This window comes from Punica granatum, chromosome 3 (assembly GCF_007655135.1).
Source record: "Punica granatum isolate Tunisia-2019 chromosome 3, ASM765513v2, whole genome shotgun sequence".
Classification (NCBI taxonomy): Eukaryota; Viridiplantae; Streptophyta; class Magnoliopsida; order Myrtales; family Lythraceae; genus Punica; species Punica granatum.
The window spans coordinates 33375271-33390429 of NC_045129.1; the positions used below are offsets into that span (position 1 = coordinate 33375271).

Below are 15159 nucleotides of genomic sequence, written 5' to 3' on the forward strand. Positions count from 1 at the left end.
ATGTGATTTTGCTTCTAGAAATCAAAGATAGGACAAAAGAGAGCCTTCGCTACCTGTTGGGAAGTATTGTGTAAGGACAAAATCATTATCAGATCCTCCCTAATAGACCAAAGCATGGGTTTAATTAACCTTATAGGCTAGATAATTATTGTATAGTTCATCATTTATTACTTAGAAATGATATCTATAGTATAAAAGAGGGTTTGGAATTAATCCGTAGCATTTGGTTGATGAATGTTACTCTTGTTTCAAGCTATTCCTTGCGATTTGAAGAAATATTAACAACAGGTTGAAGGGGCCAACTATATTCCGTTTTCTGCTGCAAACAGTACAACACATCGACTGCACCTCGACTATGGATCCAACCCACTAGTTGTCTCGTGACCACCAGACTCAACTCTTCAGATCCGTCTAGCTAACCCAGCCTCCCACCTCAGTCGTGTTCGACTGATCTCTCTTATAAACACCCCTAGATTCTCTTCCCACATGAGAAAAGATTCTAATTTAAGCTTTACATTTAAGAGTGCAAGGGACGCTGATCGTCGACGCTGGCACCTCAACGTCATCGGGGGGGTAAGCTAGGCCAGATAGTTTCTTATGAGGACATGTCAGGGCAAAGGGAATGTCCGATAATTGGCATATTGCGTTCCACCTACCTTATCGTACTTATAATTCCACATTTTTTTTTCGTTATATTGATTAATTTAAATCAAGAGATTTCCTGTCATTTTCTTTTGCATTGATCCCATGTGTTCCATGCAAATATTGAGATAACCAGTTTGCAAATATGAATGACAGAATCGTGGAATTAAATTTCTTTGTTGAGGGGGCCAGGGGAGAGAAAATTTCATATTAGTCAATGATTTTGATCTACGCACATCCCATCAAACAACCATTTGTTCATCTTTTCCTCATGGCAGTGATATCCTGCAGGGTTACTTCTAAATGAAATAATGTCATAGAAAAAGAAAACCTTGCCAATATATATATATTTGTTCTTTATCCATTACTTGAACTTCAATCCATTAATTTAAATCTCAGTAGTAATAAATTAAATCCCATCTCTCTTGCTTGTAGTTTACATAAATGAAGAGATGCATGGCACCCACGGCACTCATAGTCGATCTCACATATATTTTGCCACATATATATTTGTAATGAATTCATCCACACAATTCTCTCTATAGAAACTATATATATTTTCCGATATGCTATATGGCCCGAGAGGGGATTGATATCAATCGGTCCAATGATCCATAGCAATACTATCTTCAAATGTAGATTATGTACTATATCATGTACAGGCTCTTCTATCAGTATATTGCTGACAAAATAATTTACATCAAATCATGAGAAATTTATGTAAGTTACATCAAGTCGTCCTTTATGTAGTGGATCAATATAATATATATACCCATGCTTATATGTATCGATGAAAAACTAAAACTAACAACATTCATAGAGGCCAGCTAGAAACTCCACCACGGATTCATATTCTATGGAGGCATAATATCCATTAACCCACATTTATTGTGTACTTTCATTGGACTATGTCTAGTGTGTATTATACGTACACAAACACACATATATGTATATGTATATATATATAACTTGTGTTTTTGTGTTTGTATGTGTGTGTGAGAGAGAGAGGGGGGGTAAGATTATGTGAATTGGAAGCAAAAATCTTGGCTTGGTTAGAAAACAAACTCCCTATATTTTCACCCTCCCTATCATACAAGACCCACCCATGATGATTAACTATCTTGGGAGTGAAGAAAAATGCATAAAAAAACAAAAAACCACACATCTACACACACCCCCAAAAAAAAAAAGGAAAACCAAAAAGCAATGGAAGCCATTGCATTGCATTGCCTCCTTGTCCTTGGAGTCAAACGCAAGAACAGCATTAAAAACAATATATATGCCTCTCTCTTTCTTTCTTGTCCCTCTCCAAACCGTTTGTCTACTCAGACACCTTAACCACTCTCTCTCTCTTCCCTATGTTCTACGCAAAAACCCCACGACCCATGATGATGGGCTCCATCCATATTCATTGAAGCACTCCATATATCTATATATATATTTGTATATATAAACATATATATAAAAACCTACTTGAATGACAAGAGAAGATACCACAAGCCTTTTGCCCTCCTCCTCCTCCTTCTTCCTCTGACCACTCAGGCCCAAGTGGATCAATCAATTACCACCACAGCGGCCATGAGAAAGCCCGAGAAAAAGAACGGCGGCGGCAATGGCAAGAACGGTGATGTCAAGCTTAGGAAGGGCCTGTGGTCCCCCGAGGAAGACGAGAAGCTCATGCGGTACATGCTCAGCAATGGGCAGGGATGTTGGAGCGACGTGGCGAGGAACGCTGGGCTGCAGCGGTGTGGGAAGAGCTGCCGGCTCCGGTGGATAAACTACCTCCGGCCCGACCTCAAGAGAGGCGCCTTCTCTCCCCAGGAGGAGGAGCTCATCATCCACCTCCATTCGCTTCTCGGAAACAGGTCCTTTTCTTTAACCTTAACTATATCTAACTATAAAACAATTGTCGATACGTTACTAAGAAGTTCGAATTAATGGATCGTCTCCTTATAAGTAATGCGATAAACCTCAGCACTTTCCCATTTTGATTTCCGCCTTTTGTTTATCAATGACGGTGCATGTTTATGCCTGTATGCTAGGCAATATTCAATAAATCCTCTATGTTTGGTGTATATGTTCTTGCCTCAATGCGTCCTTTTAGGCATATGACAATGTCAATCGGACTATTTGGTATGCTTTTGCTTTTCCATTATAAAAAAGAGGTGTATGGATTTAGTGTAAAAAAATAGAAAGCTAAATAGAGGGATATAAACAATCCCAAGTGATGGCATATGTCACTACACTATACCATTTTTTATCGGTATTTAAAAGATAAGATAGGATATTCACCCACTTATATAACTCAAAATTGTCAACAAATTATTGAGTGAAAAACCCTTTTAGAACCTTTCTCACTGTTACTTGAGTATATCTATTGTAGACAAACATATACTTGAAGGAAGAAAAAGAAATTGATTGAATTTTTAACGAAGTTGTGCTAACATAAATTACTCTTACTCGTCATATCATTGAAAACTATTTCTCTAATTTCATTAACAAAACCTTCACATATGCCTCATAAATCTAGTTTCCATCATCAACTTTTCCTGATAGAATCCTTATTATATACACGTGTGTGTGTTAATTTTTAAATAATTGTCGCCCTATATAGGGAAAGAAATAATTGTACTATATTACTTATAGTAAGGGTTAACTAGTCCTCATGCATTGCTTAGCGGAGAAAAAATGAAATAAAAAATTCATTCATAAACAAGTACATTGAATAAACATATTTAGTAAGCATCTCGTATTTAGGGTCAAGCCGACAGAAGAATTAGTCTCAGTCCGTAGACTAACGATTGTGATCTCTACCGTGAAGGAAAAAAAAAAATAGTCCATGCCAAAAAATGAAGTTTGTTGACCTTTCCTTTTCTTTCTTTGTTTCTTCTTCGCAGGTGGTCTCAAATAGCTGCCCGCTTACCAGGACGTACAGATAATGAAATAAAAAATTTCTGGAACTCGACCATCAAAAAACGGCTCCGGACTTCTTCGTCTGAGCCAAAAGAAGTGATGGAAGCTGGTGGAGGACTCATCTTCTTGCAGGAGCAAGGCATTAATCACAGCATGCCTCTCATGTACATGGAATCCCTGTTGTCTTCTTCGTCCTCCTCGACTTCTTCTCTGCAACACATCGACGGCCCCAACTATCAGATGGTCCTCGATCCGAAGTTAGAAATCCCCTTTATGGCACAAGCAGCTGGCAACTTCGAAGGGATTGAAAGGGACCAACTATTTGTTCCTCTTCCTCAGCTAGAGAGTACCATAAACAGTTTCATCGAAGAAAACGCCAAGGCCGAGAATACGACCTCCGACAGCAACATTAGCAGTGACAACGTCCTTTTCAACAACATCAACAGCTTCAGTGTAACAGACAACTTGAACAACTACGTCGGAAATCCGGAGGAGACAAAAACAGTAGGCGAATGGGACCTCGAGGAGTTACTGAAAGACGTTTCCAACTTTCCCAGCTTCATCGATTTCCAATGAGCTCTAGACGACAAATCATTTTCCTCCTTGCAAATACGTTTTCAACCTTCTGGGTTTTTCTTAACACGTTCGATGAAAACTTTTACGTGTTTTTAAACAGTCCTACACATAAAATTTCGAACTTAAAACTATAACTCTGTTCAACTAACCCCTTCTTTCCAAAAATTGCATATACATACAAACACTAGTAACCTTTCCCTTTCTAGCCCTTCTCCATATGTCTAGCTCACCCCGATAGCATTTTTACGTTTTCGATCGCTTCTTCTATTGACAATCCGAAAGCTTCAATAATGGTCTCTTGAAAAGGAAATGTGCATGCACATATTGAATAAGATCAGGTACATATGTTGGTCTTCCATTGTATACGACACAGACTATGTACGTAGTTAGAATTTGGCGGGGAAAAAGATTGTGTTTGTTGTTGGGAACGCATATGTTATGTTAAATGTAGTGATTACTCGGAATTAGACAGAAGTAGAATAATGGAGTTGTACGTAAGACATTGAAAAGTTGTAAGCGATGTATCAATTCGAGGAAACATATTATAAAATCTCTCCTATCTCTTTCTCTCCCCCATGGTTCTTTGCGTATATCTATCAATGATTTAGACAAAGATTTTTCTATATGGTACCCAGCCGGCTAAAAATAGTGGTCATGTGGAACAACTTCAGCCACGTAATTCAAACCCCTGTATCTGACGAAAATTCTATGGTGGAATCATTAGAAGTGATGGTAGAACTATAAACAAATATATGTATTACTAAAAATGTAAGTAAAATTCCTTCAAATTCTATATAATTTACTGACAGTATAAGTAAAAATTATCCAACATCCACGTAATTTACTTGAATCATAAGTAATTTTTTTTTTCGGTTGGAAAATCATAACTAATATATTAAGAATATACGTAATATATTCCAATTAATTTTCTTAATATATGCGTAATTTACTCAAAATACGAATAATTTACTTAATTAATAATGAGCTACTTTTTTTCGATAGATAAAATGAACTATACTACAATTTTAGATAATTTACCTTAATTTTACCCTGAAAGAAAATAATTTATTTATTGCATGTATTGTATAATCATTTTAAAGTGATTGCACTTTAAACATTTTCTGGATTGACTTGCGAAGAAATACTGTAGGATTAAATAAGAGACCCCATGAGTCTTCTAACCGGATCGTGTAATGAGGAAATAAAAGAGTACATAAATCCGTGGATGTATATTATAAACCCAATCCTCTTAATTGAAGACGAGTGCATATCCTAATGAATCTTCCTTATATTTTTCTTCATCTTGAATTGAATTTGTCCCTGGAAAAAGGACTTTGGTGGAACTCATTAATTGTTTCTTCCAAATGGGGTTAGATCAATCAGTTGAGCTGTCCACTTCCGAGCATAGTTATCGAACAGATTTTGGTCATCTTGCTTCTCATTGCAACGCAATATATATATATATATATATATATATATGTCGGTTTCTTTTCTTTTTTTCTTTTTAATTATTTATTTTGTTAGTTACCACTGAATTAGGTTAACTTCAGTCAGTGCAGTACTAATTGTTATCGATCAGGCGAAAAATGGCCATTTCTAATTAATTGATCAATTAATAAAGAGGAAAACCTGCAAGATATTATTATTATGTTCATATAATTATCCGAGAAGGGCTTCCTTATGTCAAGCTTCCCGTATCACGATGGACCATTTGTGTAGAACTTGGAGCACGGAAAGTGAAAATACGAGTAAATATTAGAAATTATAGGTATTTTCTTTCTTATTACAACTCAAACGTTAGAATAGATTTAGAACAGACTAATTTTCTATGCAAGTAATTCTAAAATGGTGTATAGGAGATACATACTACCTAGTGAACTGTGACACGTACCACTAGTCATCAAATAAGTGCATTAGCTAATGATACCCCATTACGACGAGACCAGACTTGATTTACATCTATCAGTCGATGATACCCTCCATGGATGGCTAGGTCCAAATACACGACATAATTAAGCGATCTTTATCCGATTTTGTAATGTGTGTGCTCAATGTGTATCCATCTATACCTGGAATAGGACAAGGTAAAAGCTTATATTGATTGAGGCAAGATCTTGAGAGAGATTTGAAGTAAGATCACATTGTCCTTATATAAACCGATTTTTTTCCTCTAATGCTAAGGGAAACACTTTGCTTGATCAATTGAGATATTTTGGACTGTTTATATATTTAATTCATAGATACATGCAAGTCAATTGTCACCATGACGTTAATGCCTTCTTCTTAAAGGGAATAATCATGTGGAAGACATATAATGCTCCATGAGAAAGGTCCAGATCAATAGATAAGAATAAATAAATTAATCTACATGTAACTTCCATAAAATGGAATATCTATTAACAAGAAAGAAGCAAAGCAAGAGTTGAACTTTGACGAATCAAAACAATAAAAAAGATTAAAAATAAAAAGGATACATATATTTGAGGAAAAAGTAAATTGCGTCGCCTGAGAGATTCGAACTCTCGCGGGGAAACCCCATGTACTTAGCAGGCACACGCCTTAACCACTCGGCCAAAGCGACACTTGTTGCTTGTAAGGGACCAACAAAATATATTAACAGAGAACCGGCCCATTAGTAGGCCCATGACAGCCGAACTCAGACTGCTAATGAGCCGTCGAAGGAACGGTTGGGGCCCAGAGGCGGCGGCACAGTAACTCGAAAGTGTTTAACGGTCAAATAACTGTCTTGATTTGCCTGCCGCCATTGCATTCCAATGGAGGCACTTTTAGCTTCAAACTGCACACTTCCTCGGTTGCCCGCCCAAAAGAGCCAGACAATCAAGGACCCGAAGGACTGGAACTCGCTCATCAAGTACCATGCCAAGCTCAAGAACGACAATGCCATCCTCTCCACGTACACCCACATGGAATCCCTACGAATCGTGCCCGATAACACCGCCCTGCCCCTCGTCCTCAAGGCTTGCTCGGCCTTGAACTCTGTAGAAATTGGAAAGAGGATCCACTCTTCAGTTTTGGGCACGGAGTTGTCCGAGGACGTTCGGGTGGCTACGGCCCTCATTGATTTCTACTGCAAAGCGGGGCTCCTGGATCATGCTAAATGCGTGTTTGATGAAATGTTCGAGAGAGACATAATTGCGTGGAATGCAATATTATATGGGTATGTGGGTGCAGGTCAATATGAGGAGGCGATCAGTTTGTTCTCGGGAATGGTTGAAGAGGGCTGGAAGCCCAATTCTCGTACTATAGTGGCGTTGCTTTTGGCCTGTAAAGAAGCGGGAAAGCTGAAACTTGGACGGGAGATACATGGGTATTGCTTGAGACACGGGGTGTTCGACATGAACCTTCATGTAGGGACCACTCTGATCGGATTCTATGCAAAGTTTGACTGGAAGGCTTCTTGTTCGGTGTTTGACATGATGGTTGTGAAGAATGTGGTTTGTTGGAACGCGATGATTACTGGATACTTTGAAGTCGGGGATTATGAAAGAGCATTGGAGGTCTTTGTTCAGCTTCTTTGGGAAGGCTTTGAGTTTGATTCCATTACGATTTTACTTGTGGCTCAAGCATGTGCAGAGTGCGGCTCTCTTGAACTCGCGATGCAGAGTCATCAAGTTGCAGTGAAGTTTGGATTTCTGGATGATCTATGCATAGTAGATGCACTGCTAAACATGTACAAAGCGCTAGGGAGATTGGATTTTGCTTGTCGGCTATTTGAAGCTAATATGAGTCCTGATGTGGCCTTTTGGAATTCCATGATATCTGTATATATTGAATTTGGCAAACCTGAAGAAGCTTTGGGTCTCTTCTTGCAAATGAATGATCAAGGAGTGAGAGCAAATGAACGAACTATTGTGATTGTGTTGTCGTCATGTTCAGATTTTGATGGTGGGTTGGGAATAGGTAAAAGCTTACATGCTCATGCAATCAAGGTGGGGATGAAGATGGACCCTTATCTAGGAAATGAAATCTTACATATGTATGGCGAGCTGAATTGTATTGAAGCTGCTAAGAAGGTTTTTGATCGACTGAAGAATCATGCTGATGTAGTTTCCTGGAACATATTAATTGCAGGTGTGGCCAAAAGTGAAAAGATGAAGCATGTAGTGTGGGAAATCTTTTTAAAGATGCAAAGTTCTGTGATCAAACCCAACTCACACACCATTATACCACTGCTAGCTTCTTGTCAGGATGATACTGATCTTAACATGGGCCGGGCACTCCATGGTTATGCAATAAAGGATGGTATTCAAATCGATACACCACTGAGCACGGCATTGACTGAGATGTACATGAACTGTGGTGATGAAGTGACTGCAAGAAGCTTATTCAACTGCTGTCCTTCTCGAGATATAATCTCATGGAACTCTCTGATTGCGAGCTACATTAAGAACAATCAGACCCACAAAGCCCTGCTGCTCTTTCAACGCATGTGTTCAGAAGTTGAGCCCAACTCAGTCACGTTAATAAATATTCTCTCCTCATGTATACATCTAGCAGATCTTTCCCTAGGCCGATGTATACATGCTTACATAACAAGAAAGGAGTCTTCATTTGGATTAGACTTATCTCTCATGAATTCACTATTAACAATGTATGCAAGGTGCGGAAGCCTTGAAAATGCCAGAAAGATCTTTTTATCTCTATCAAGGAGAGATGTTATCTCATGGAATGCCTTGATAACGGGATATGGTATGCATGGGAGAGGACATGATGCAATTTTCTCCTTTAACCAAATGTTAGAAGATGGTTTTCGACCAAATAAGGTGACTTTTGTATCGGTTCTATCAGCATGTAGTCATTCCGGATTAATAGATGAAGGGTTGCAGCTTTTTAGTTCCATGTCTCGCAATTTTAATGTAAGCCCCGAGCTTATTCACTATGGATGTGTAGTGGATCTACTAGGCCGAGGGGGGCACTTAAATGAAGCTCTGCACTTTATACATTCAATGCCCATTGAACCAGATGCTTCATTATGGAGAGCTTTGCTTAGTGCCTGTCAGGTTTATTCTGACACCAAATTAGTGGAGCCTGTATTTGAGAAACTCATTGAATTGGAGCCCATGAATGAGGGGAACTATGTTCTGCTCTCAAATATCTATGCTTCAGCAGGGCTCTGGTCAGAGGTCAGACGTGTGAGAAAGACGATCAAAGAGAAAGGACTAAGGAAGCCTCCTGGAATCAGTTGGATTGTTATAAGGAATGTGGCTGACTTCTTCACTGCAGGAGATCGATCTCATATGAAATCTGATATGATTTATGAAGTGTTGAGATCTCTATTATGCTTGATCAAGGATGCGGGGTATGTTCCTGAGTTTCAATGGGCATTGCTCAATGAAGAGAACTAGAAGAATATTCAGGGAATGTTTCTGCTTTCACATATGTACATCTGGAAATATAGGATATAGTAAAACTTGTTCGGCAATGCTATGTATAAGGCGCTTCTGAGGCAGTCCGGAAATTAACGCAGGATATTGGCAAAGGATGGCACATGATCTGTTCGTCAAGCAGGTGACGAGGTTCACAGCTCCAAGCTTGATTTTACACTAAAACTAGTATGTGTGTGCAACAGTAAATCACATGATTTTTTGGATTAACTGTACATGCCCATGCAATTATGAACTGAAAACAATGCCAGTGTTTGAGATAGAAAAGATGCTTAATTGCTCACCAACCAATGTAATTTCTGCTAATCTGTCCTCGTGCCAAGTTTCCTCTTGTTGAGATATTTTCTCCAGTTTTCGAAATCCCAACATAATAGCCGGTTATATACATACTATGATTCAGCTATTTGTGGGTGATCTGAGTTCTCGGATTAAAAAATTGAGGGTCACCACTTTTGTCTGTCAAATGCATTCCCTTCTAATAGTTCTGCATCTCATTTTTGTGCAGAATGAATACGTCTTCTTGTCTCTTTGAAGGTCCAGAGTGGCAAAGAATATTTCACAGAAATGGTCATAAAGAGCTTCCAGCTGCTTTGCTTTTGAAGACTACTTTTTACTGAGGAAAAGGTATAGATACCTCTGCACAGGAAATAACTATTAGCGGGATGCACACAACATAATTCGGGATGGTACGATCTTCACCATCAGACAATTTTGATATTTTGGATTAGAGTAAAATCACAAACGCATCAGTGTCTTGTCACATTCAGGTTTTTCTCGGACATGGCTTTCAATTTTTGAAGAGAATGCGAAGCAAAAGCTCTATCTACTTGAGTGACTGAGCAAATATCATCAAAAGATTGTCAACAAATCATCCTTAGATATTCCATAGTGGATGCTAAAGTAGAGTGGTCATTGTTGTTCCAGTAGGATCTGTCAAAAGGACAAGGTCTTTCTTTTCTTTTGCTGTGATCGCCTGATCAGATTGTTTCAATTTATTCATTTCTTATTAAAACGTTAAGTGTAATTACCAGAATAAGCGCAATTATTAGAATAAAAGATTCTGTATATTACGTGATTAGCTAATAAAATTTCATTTTCATTATTATGCATTCTCTTCTTCTTGCCATTTTGAAGGTTGACGACAACATGCCTCCGTGGTTGTGGATTCTCGTGCTAGCCCGCTTAGAGTAGTTAATCAGTCCAAGCTGGCTCTGAATGTGTGATATTCTTCTCCATTGAAATGTGACATGTCTTCTTTCATTGTTAACTAGTGAGAATGAGAACGTCAGTGGGCTTGATGCCATGTCATCATCGTCGCGCATGCATGTGAGACACAGACGGAGCAGAGGGCGCTGTCCAAAGCCGGCGCTTTGAAGAAGCTTATAGGATTTCTTCAGGGTTCTCCGAATTGGAAAAATTCGAGCTTGGATTGAATAGTGGTGATAATCAAGAACACTTTCCTAAAATTGTTTCCAAGGTCGTAGAGCCTGAAAATGGGGGAAAACAATTGAACGTTGTAGCAGAATGTGCAAAGGACCACAACAACTCTTCCCCCTATCTGCAACATGTTGGTAACATTACAAAGTCTACTTTCTATGTACTTGAACTTCTGGAGGAGCCTGGTCAAGTCGGAGCAAAGCTTCATTTGCCTTCTCGAGTTTAGTAGAGAGAGGGAAAAGGAGGATCTGCAGAAATCAGCATGTGAGGCAAGTGCTACAGACAGGCTTTTCCAGCATTTACAAAATGGAACAATACCGTCCCAAACGTTTACAAGGAATATTGCTGCTGCTGGCACCAGCTAACTTACACCCCAAGGTGGAGATTTGCCAGTCTAAATTGCTATCTTCACAGGTCAGTCATTCAATAGTCGTATGGAGACTGATTTCTCTTTAATATTATCATCTGCAGTAATTAATTTTTGCTAATTTCCCGTGTTTCCTTTTCTTAATTTCTAGCAGCTTCTGCAAAAAGGGTGCTGCGGAACCGTATGACCTCTGTGACGGCTCCACGAGATCACTGTTGTTACATGACTGAAATACGATGCAAAGAAACTGGTGCTCTTCTGCGGCTCTACAGTTCTATCTATCTGCTGTCTGAAGGGAAAGGTTCGGGTTTGCTGGATGTAAGAGAGCCCGCGAAGCGGATGAAATATTTCATTGACTTGTGATTTCAAATGCTACTTCAGTAAATATGTACAACATGCAGATATAAAGAATAATAGTCTAAACTTTGATTGTTTAAACACTATAAGGAGGACCCTGAAATTGAAATCCTACTGATAGCATCAAGAGCAAGGACCTAACAACTAATTAGAACAAGAGGAAAATATTAGGAATAGAGGAGCTGCGACGTCTCAGCCAATCTTCTCCGAATTTGTGTCATCAGAGGGCCATATCACCGTCTCCATCAACCGTTCCCGCATCAACTCCAAGTTCTCGTCCGATATCTCTTTGTATATTTGTGCATGATCACATTTCTACTCGACAGGCCACAGAAAAACGAGACATGGGGTCCTGATTACTCTGGTGTATATAACTGGAAAAATCTCGAGTAGAAATGAGGAATTATTACCTTGACCCACTTCCCGTAAAGATGAAGACGCGTTATCATCACTCTCTCGGCGAGATCTTGCTTCTCCTGAGGAAAGTAGAACGATTAAGTTCGAATCATATATTTAACTTGCATTTCCTCTACTGGGTTTGGTGGTAAAAGGATTTACCTTCACTAGTACTTGAATGAAACGCTTCCCATCTCCAGGCTTATTCGATACGACAAAACTGACCAAGTGATAGAAGAGGAAGTCGTTAGAGATTAAAATACGCTCATAAGATTAACAGCACAAGCTTTCGGAGGTCGAGAGGCAATGCTTATAGCCCCCATCGCAAATTATAAATACAGAACATAACAATCTGCATTCCAAGTACTGGTTGTCGGACCCGAAAAGATCAGGCCCATGCTTGGCTTAAATCTTGAAGATTTGTGCGACTGTATTATGATGAGCCGATAATCCACTGTTAACAGTGATGAGATGAGAACTATTCCCAGTGTGAGGAGAGGTTCGAGGCTTACTCGTAAAACCACCGATACTGTGTTGGGTTCATCTCATACAGCTGGTTCAGAACAGTCCTCACAGCTTTGTAAGTGAAGTAGTTAAGCATTTGCTGCAAAACAGGACAACAAATTATTACCAACAAAATCAATCTTTGATGATTGCTTGCGCCACAATCATCCATCTTCTTCAATTCAATCGAAGCAAATCAGATGATCCAAAATGACCGTCGAATGGTCTCGGGTCAAGGCTGACTAGGCCACCTCGGGTTTGATGGTCTAGGTGGTTCAATGCGGGAACATGATTCTAGGATCGATCGATCTGAAATTCTATTAAACAAACAGCTTCAAACCAGGGACGGAGCCAGGATTTTCAATCCAAGGGGGGTAATGCTTCTTTCCGGAGGGGCAAAATACTAATTTTGCATGGACAAAATCTTGAATGAATATAACTTTTGGGATAAAAATTTTAAAACTCAAACTTCGCCCATGTGGCTCCGTCCCTGCTTCAAGCCAAAGGTATCGTTACTTACAGTCTTCACATCTTCGAAGCTATCCTCGTACTGTCCCCCAAGCTCGTTCTTGAGAACGAGGCTGCCTAGGCCCTTACTCAGCCTCTTCTGCCGCCGACTGGCTCCCCCCGAGATCGCCCAGGCCTCGAGACGCCAATCATGCCACCGTGATCCAATGAATGAGCTCCCCAGCTCCAATGATCCGGGCCGCCTCGGCAATTTCTTCCACCTGCTCGGAAAGCTCTTGCAAGAGGCGAAATACTCTCCGCCACCGCCTCCTCCTCCACTCCTGAGGCTTGTCATGGCCGCCGGGGGCGAATCCAAGCAGAGGCACGGGCCCGTATGGGAGTCCACCGCCGGCGAACCCACAACGGACAGAGCACCCACCATAGCCAGACGTTAGAATCTACCACAGACAACAGAATCAAGAACAATGATATCGTAGTCCGGAGTCGAAAAACAAGAGCTGCCCAGGAGAGAGGTCGGGGAATCTTCAAAAGGGTGCGGGAGAATCTACGAGATTAAATAAAAACCGGCGGTCAAAGATTCATAGGGGGATAGTTTGGAGAATGAGAATGGAGAAAATGGGGGCTTGGTTCTTGTTGTGGGGTGAGCGTCAATGGCGGATTGAGTGGGAAACGTAAACCAAACAATTTTTTGAGGTCGAAAACACTCCAAACAGACAAAGAGACTGATGAAATCAAAATGGTCTTTTTGGTTTTCCCATTAAGGGCGCACGTAATGTATGTTTGGAGCTTGGACGGTTCCTGCGCCGTTTTCATGGCGGGCTTGCGCCACGTGGAAGGTCTGGATTTGCATTTTGATTATTATGAAACGTGTTGAAATTCGTTTACGTTGTTGGAAAAGTCTTGAACACTGTTTCATCCGTTGTAGGAAAAGTGTCTTGAACACTGTTTCATTCCTTTTGCACGCACCGACCGTTGTGGTCAGAGTGGTTACTCAGAAAGAAAAAAAGAAAAAGAAAAAAGAAGTGATCGAAGTAGCAAGTCCATCTTTCTTCAATTCGTTTTTCTGTTATCGGATCGTTTGCAGTTGAGTTAGTGAGTGATGATGTTACGAGTATCATATCAAAGTTAAACATCAAAAAGTTGTCAAACAATTAATTCAGCTAATTGATACTCGAATGAAGATATTTCACTATTTAAGGGTTAGGTCTCATGGATTATTACGATATATTAAACCTATATTTGCAGTTCATTTCTGATTAATTTGTTTTGGGCTTTGGCCCCGTTTTTCGATCAAAAGAGAAAGTTTGTAGTTCACTACCGATTAATATATATATATATGTAATAATCTATAAGTAATACATATAGTAAAAGAGGATTGATATATTAATTATACATTAATTAATTTTTAATGTTTCATAGAGATTTTGCTCGTAAATTATTGTTTCAAAAATCATGTATTCCGACGCCGGCCGTGTTTCGAATTTTCGCTCTACAATAATTTTCCGAAAGATTTGTATATATTCTTTTTCGGTGGGGATTTGTATATATATTTACGATCGCGACAACTTCATGTCCAGTAATATTTTGTAATACGATTCTAATTATTCCCACATATGACCTTGCAGATTCATTCCATTTGTTGTGGTCTCTCGGAAACACAAGCTCTCGCGAAGTAGTTCGGGTTTGGACCTCGTGAATTCGATTAATGCTTAAATTAACGCGCGCGCCACATAAGAAGGACTTAGAAAATTTGAATCATTGATCCATGCATTGAACTCTCCAGTCACAACCTTTATTGGAAAATGCATTATTATTTCAAGTAAGAATAAGAAAGAAGGTAAATCGGGCTGATCAGTAGTAGTGCGCCATTGAAGAAACGTAGTACTATGCCGGAGGAGACAGCTTCTTCAGCTGAGGCCGAGGTGATGGCGGCTGCCAGCTATTTGAAGTGATGTGCAAGAATATGTGACATCATCGGAGGTGGTGGTGGTGAATTATAGATGTGCGGAGGAGGAGGAGGGGGCAACCGCGATGGTAATGGTGGTGATTTGTAAATGTATGGAGGGGGTCGTATAAACAGAGACGGTGATGGAG

At 39.7% G+C, this 15159-nt stretch overlaps 3 protein-coding genes and 1 non-coding gene across 12 annotated transcripts; 2 read left to right on the forward strand and 2 right to left on the reverse strand.

Annotated features, from left to right (window-relative positions):
• Positions 1-2004: 2004 nt before the first annotated feature.
• LOC116198768 (transcription factor MYB83-like) lies at positions 2005-4707 on the forward strand. The gene is made up of 2 exons (XM_031529000.1): positions 2005-2507; positions 3540-4707. Exons 1-2 carry the CDS (start codon positions 2221-2223, stop codon positions 4129-4131), a joined length of 879 nt encoding a protein of 292 aa, XP_031384860.1. The 5' UTR covers positions 2005-2220; the 3' UTR covers positions 4132-4707.
• Positions 4708-6630: 1923 nt separating this feature from the next.
• On the reverse strand, positions 6631-6712 carry TRNAS-GCU. The gene has a single exon. It is a non-coding gene; the product is annotated as a tRNA-Ser (tRNA).
• A 129-nt stretch (positions 6713-6841) lies between these two features.
• Positions 6842-11635, forward strand: LOC116201288 (pentatricopeptide repeat-containing protein At5g27110-like). Of its 9 annotated transcripts, none has more exons than XM_031532466.1 (4): positions 6842-9704; positions 10042-10222; positions 10671-11387; positions 11495-11635. In XM_031532466.1, exon 1 carries the CDS (start codon positions 6906-6908, stop codon positions 9495-9497), a length of 2592 nt encoding a protein of 863 aa, XP_031388326.1. In that variant the 5' UTR covers positions 6842-6905; the 3' UTR covers positions 9498-9704; positions 10042-10222; positions 10671-11387; positions 11495-11635. The 9 variants fall into 9 exon arrangements, with proteins under 9 accessions (XP_031388326.1, XP_031388329.1, XP_031388324.1 ...); XM_031532469.1 differs by having other exon boundaries at positions 6842-9668; XM_031532464.1 differs by having other exon boundaries at positions 6842-9660.
• Positions 11636-11678: 43 nt separating this feature from the next.
• On the reverse strand, positions 11679-13790 carry LOC116201290 (chaperonin-like RbcX protein 2, chloroplastic). The gene is made up of 5 exons (XM_031532473.1): positions 13118-13790; positions 12606-12697; positions 12256-12313; positions 12108-12173; positions 11679-12012 (listed from the first exon to the last, which is right to left on the reverse strand). Exons 1-5 carry the CDS (start codon positions 13484-13486, stop codon positions 11890-11892), a joined length of 708 nt encoding a protein of 235 aa, XP_031388333.1. The 5' UTR covers positions 13487-13790; the 3' UTR covers positions 11679-11889.
• Positions 13791-15159: the final 1369 nt, after the last annotated feature.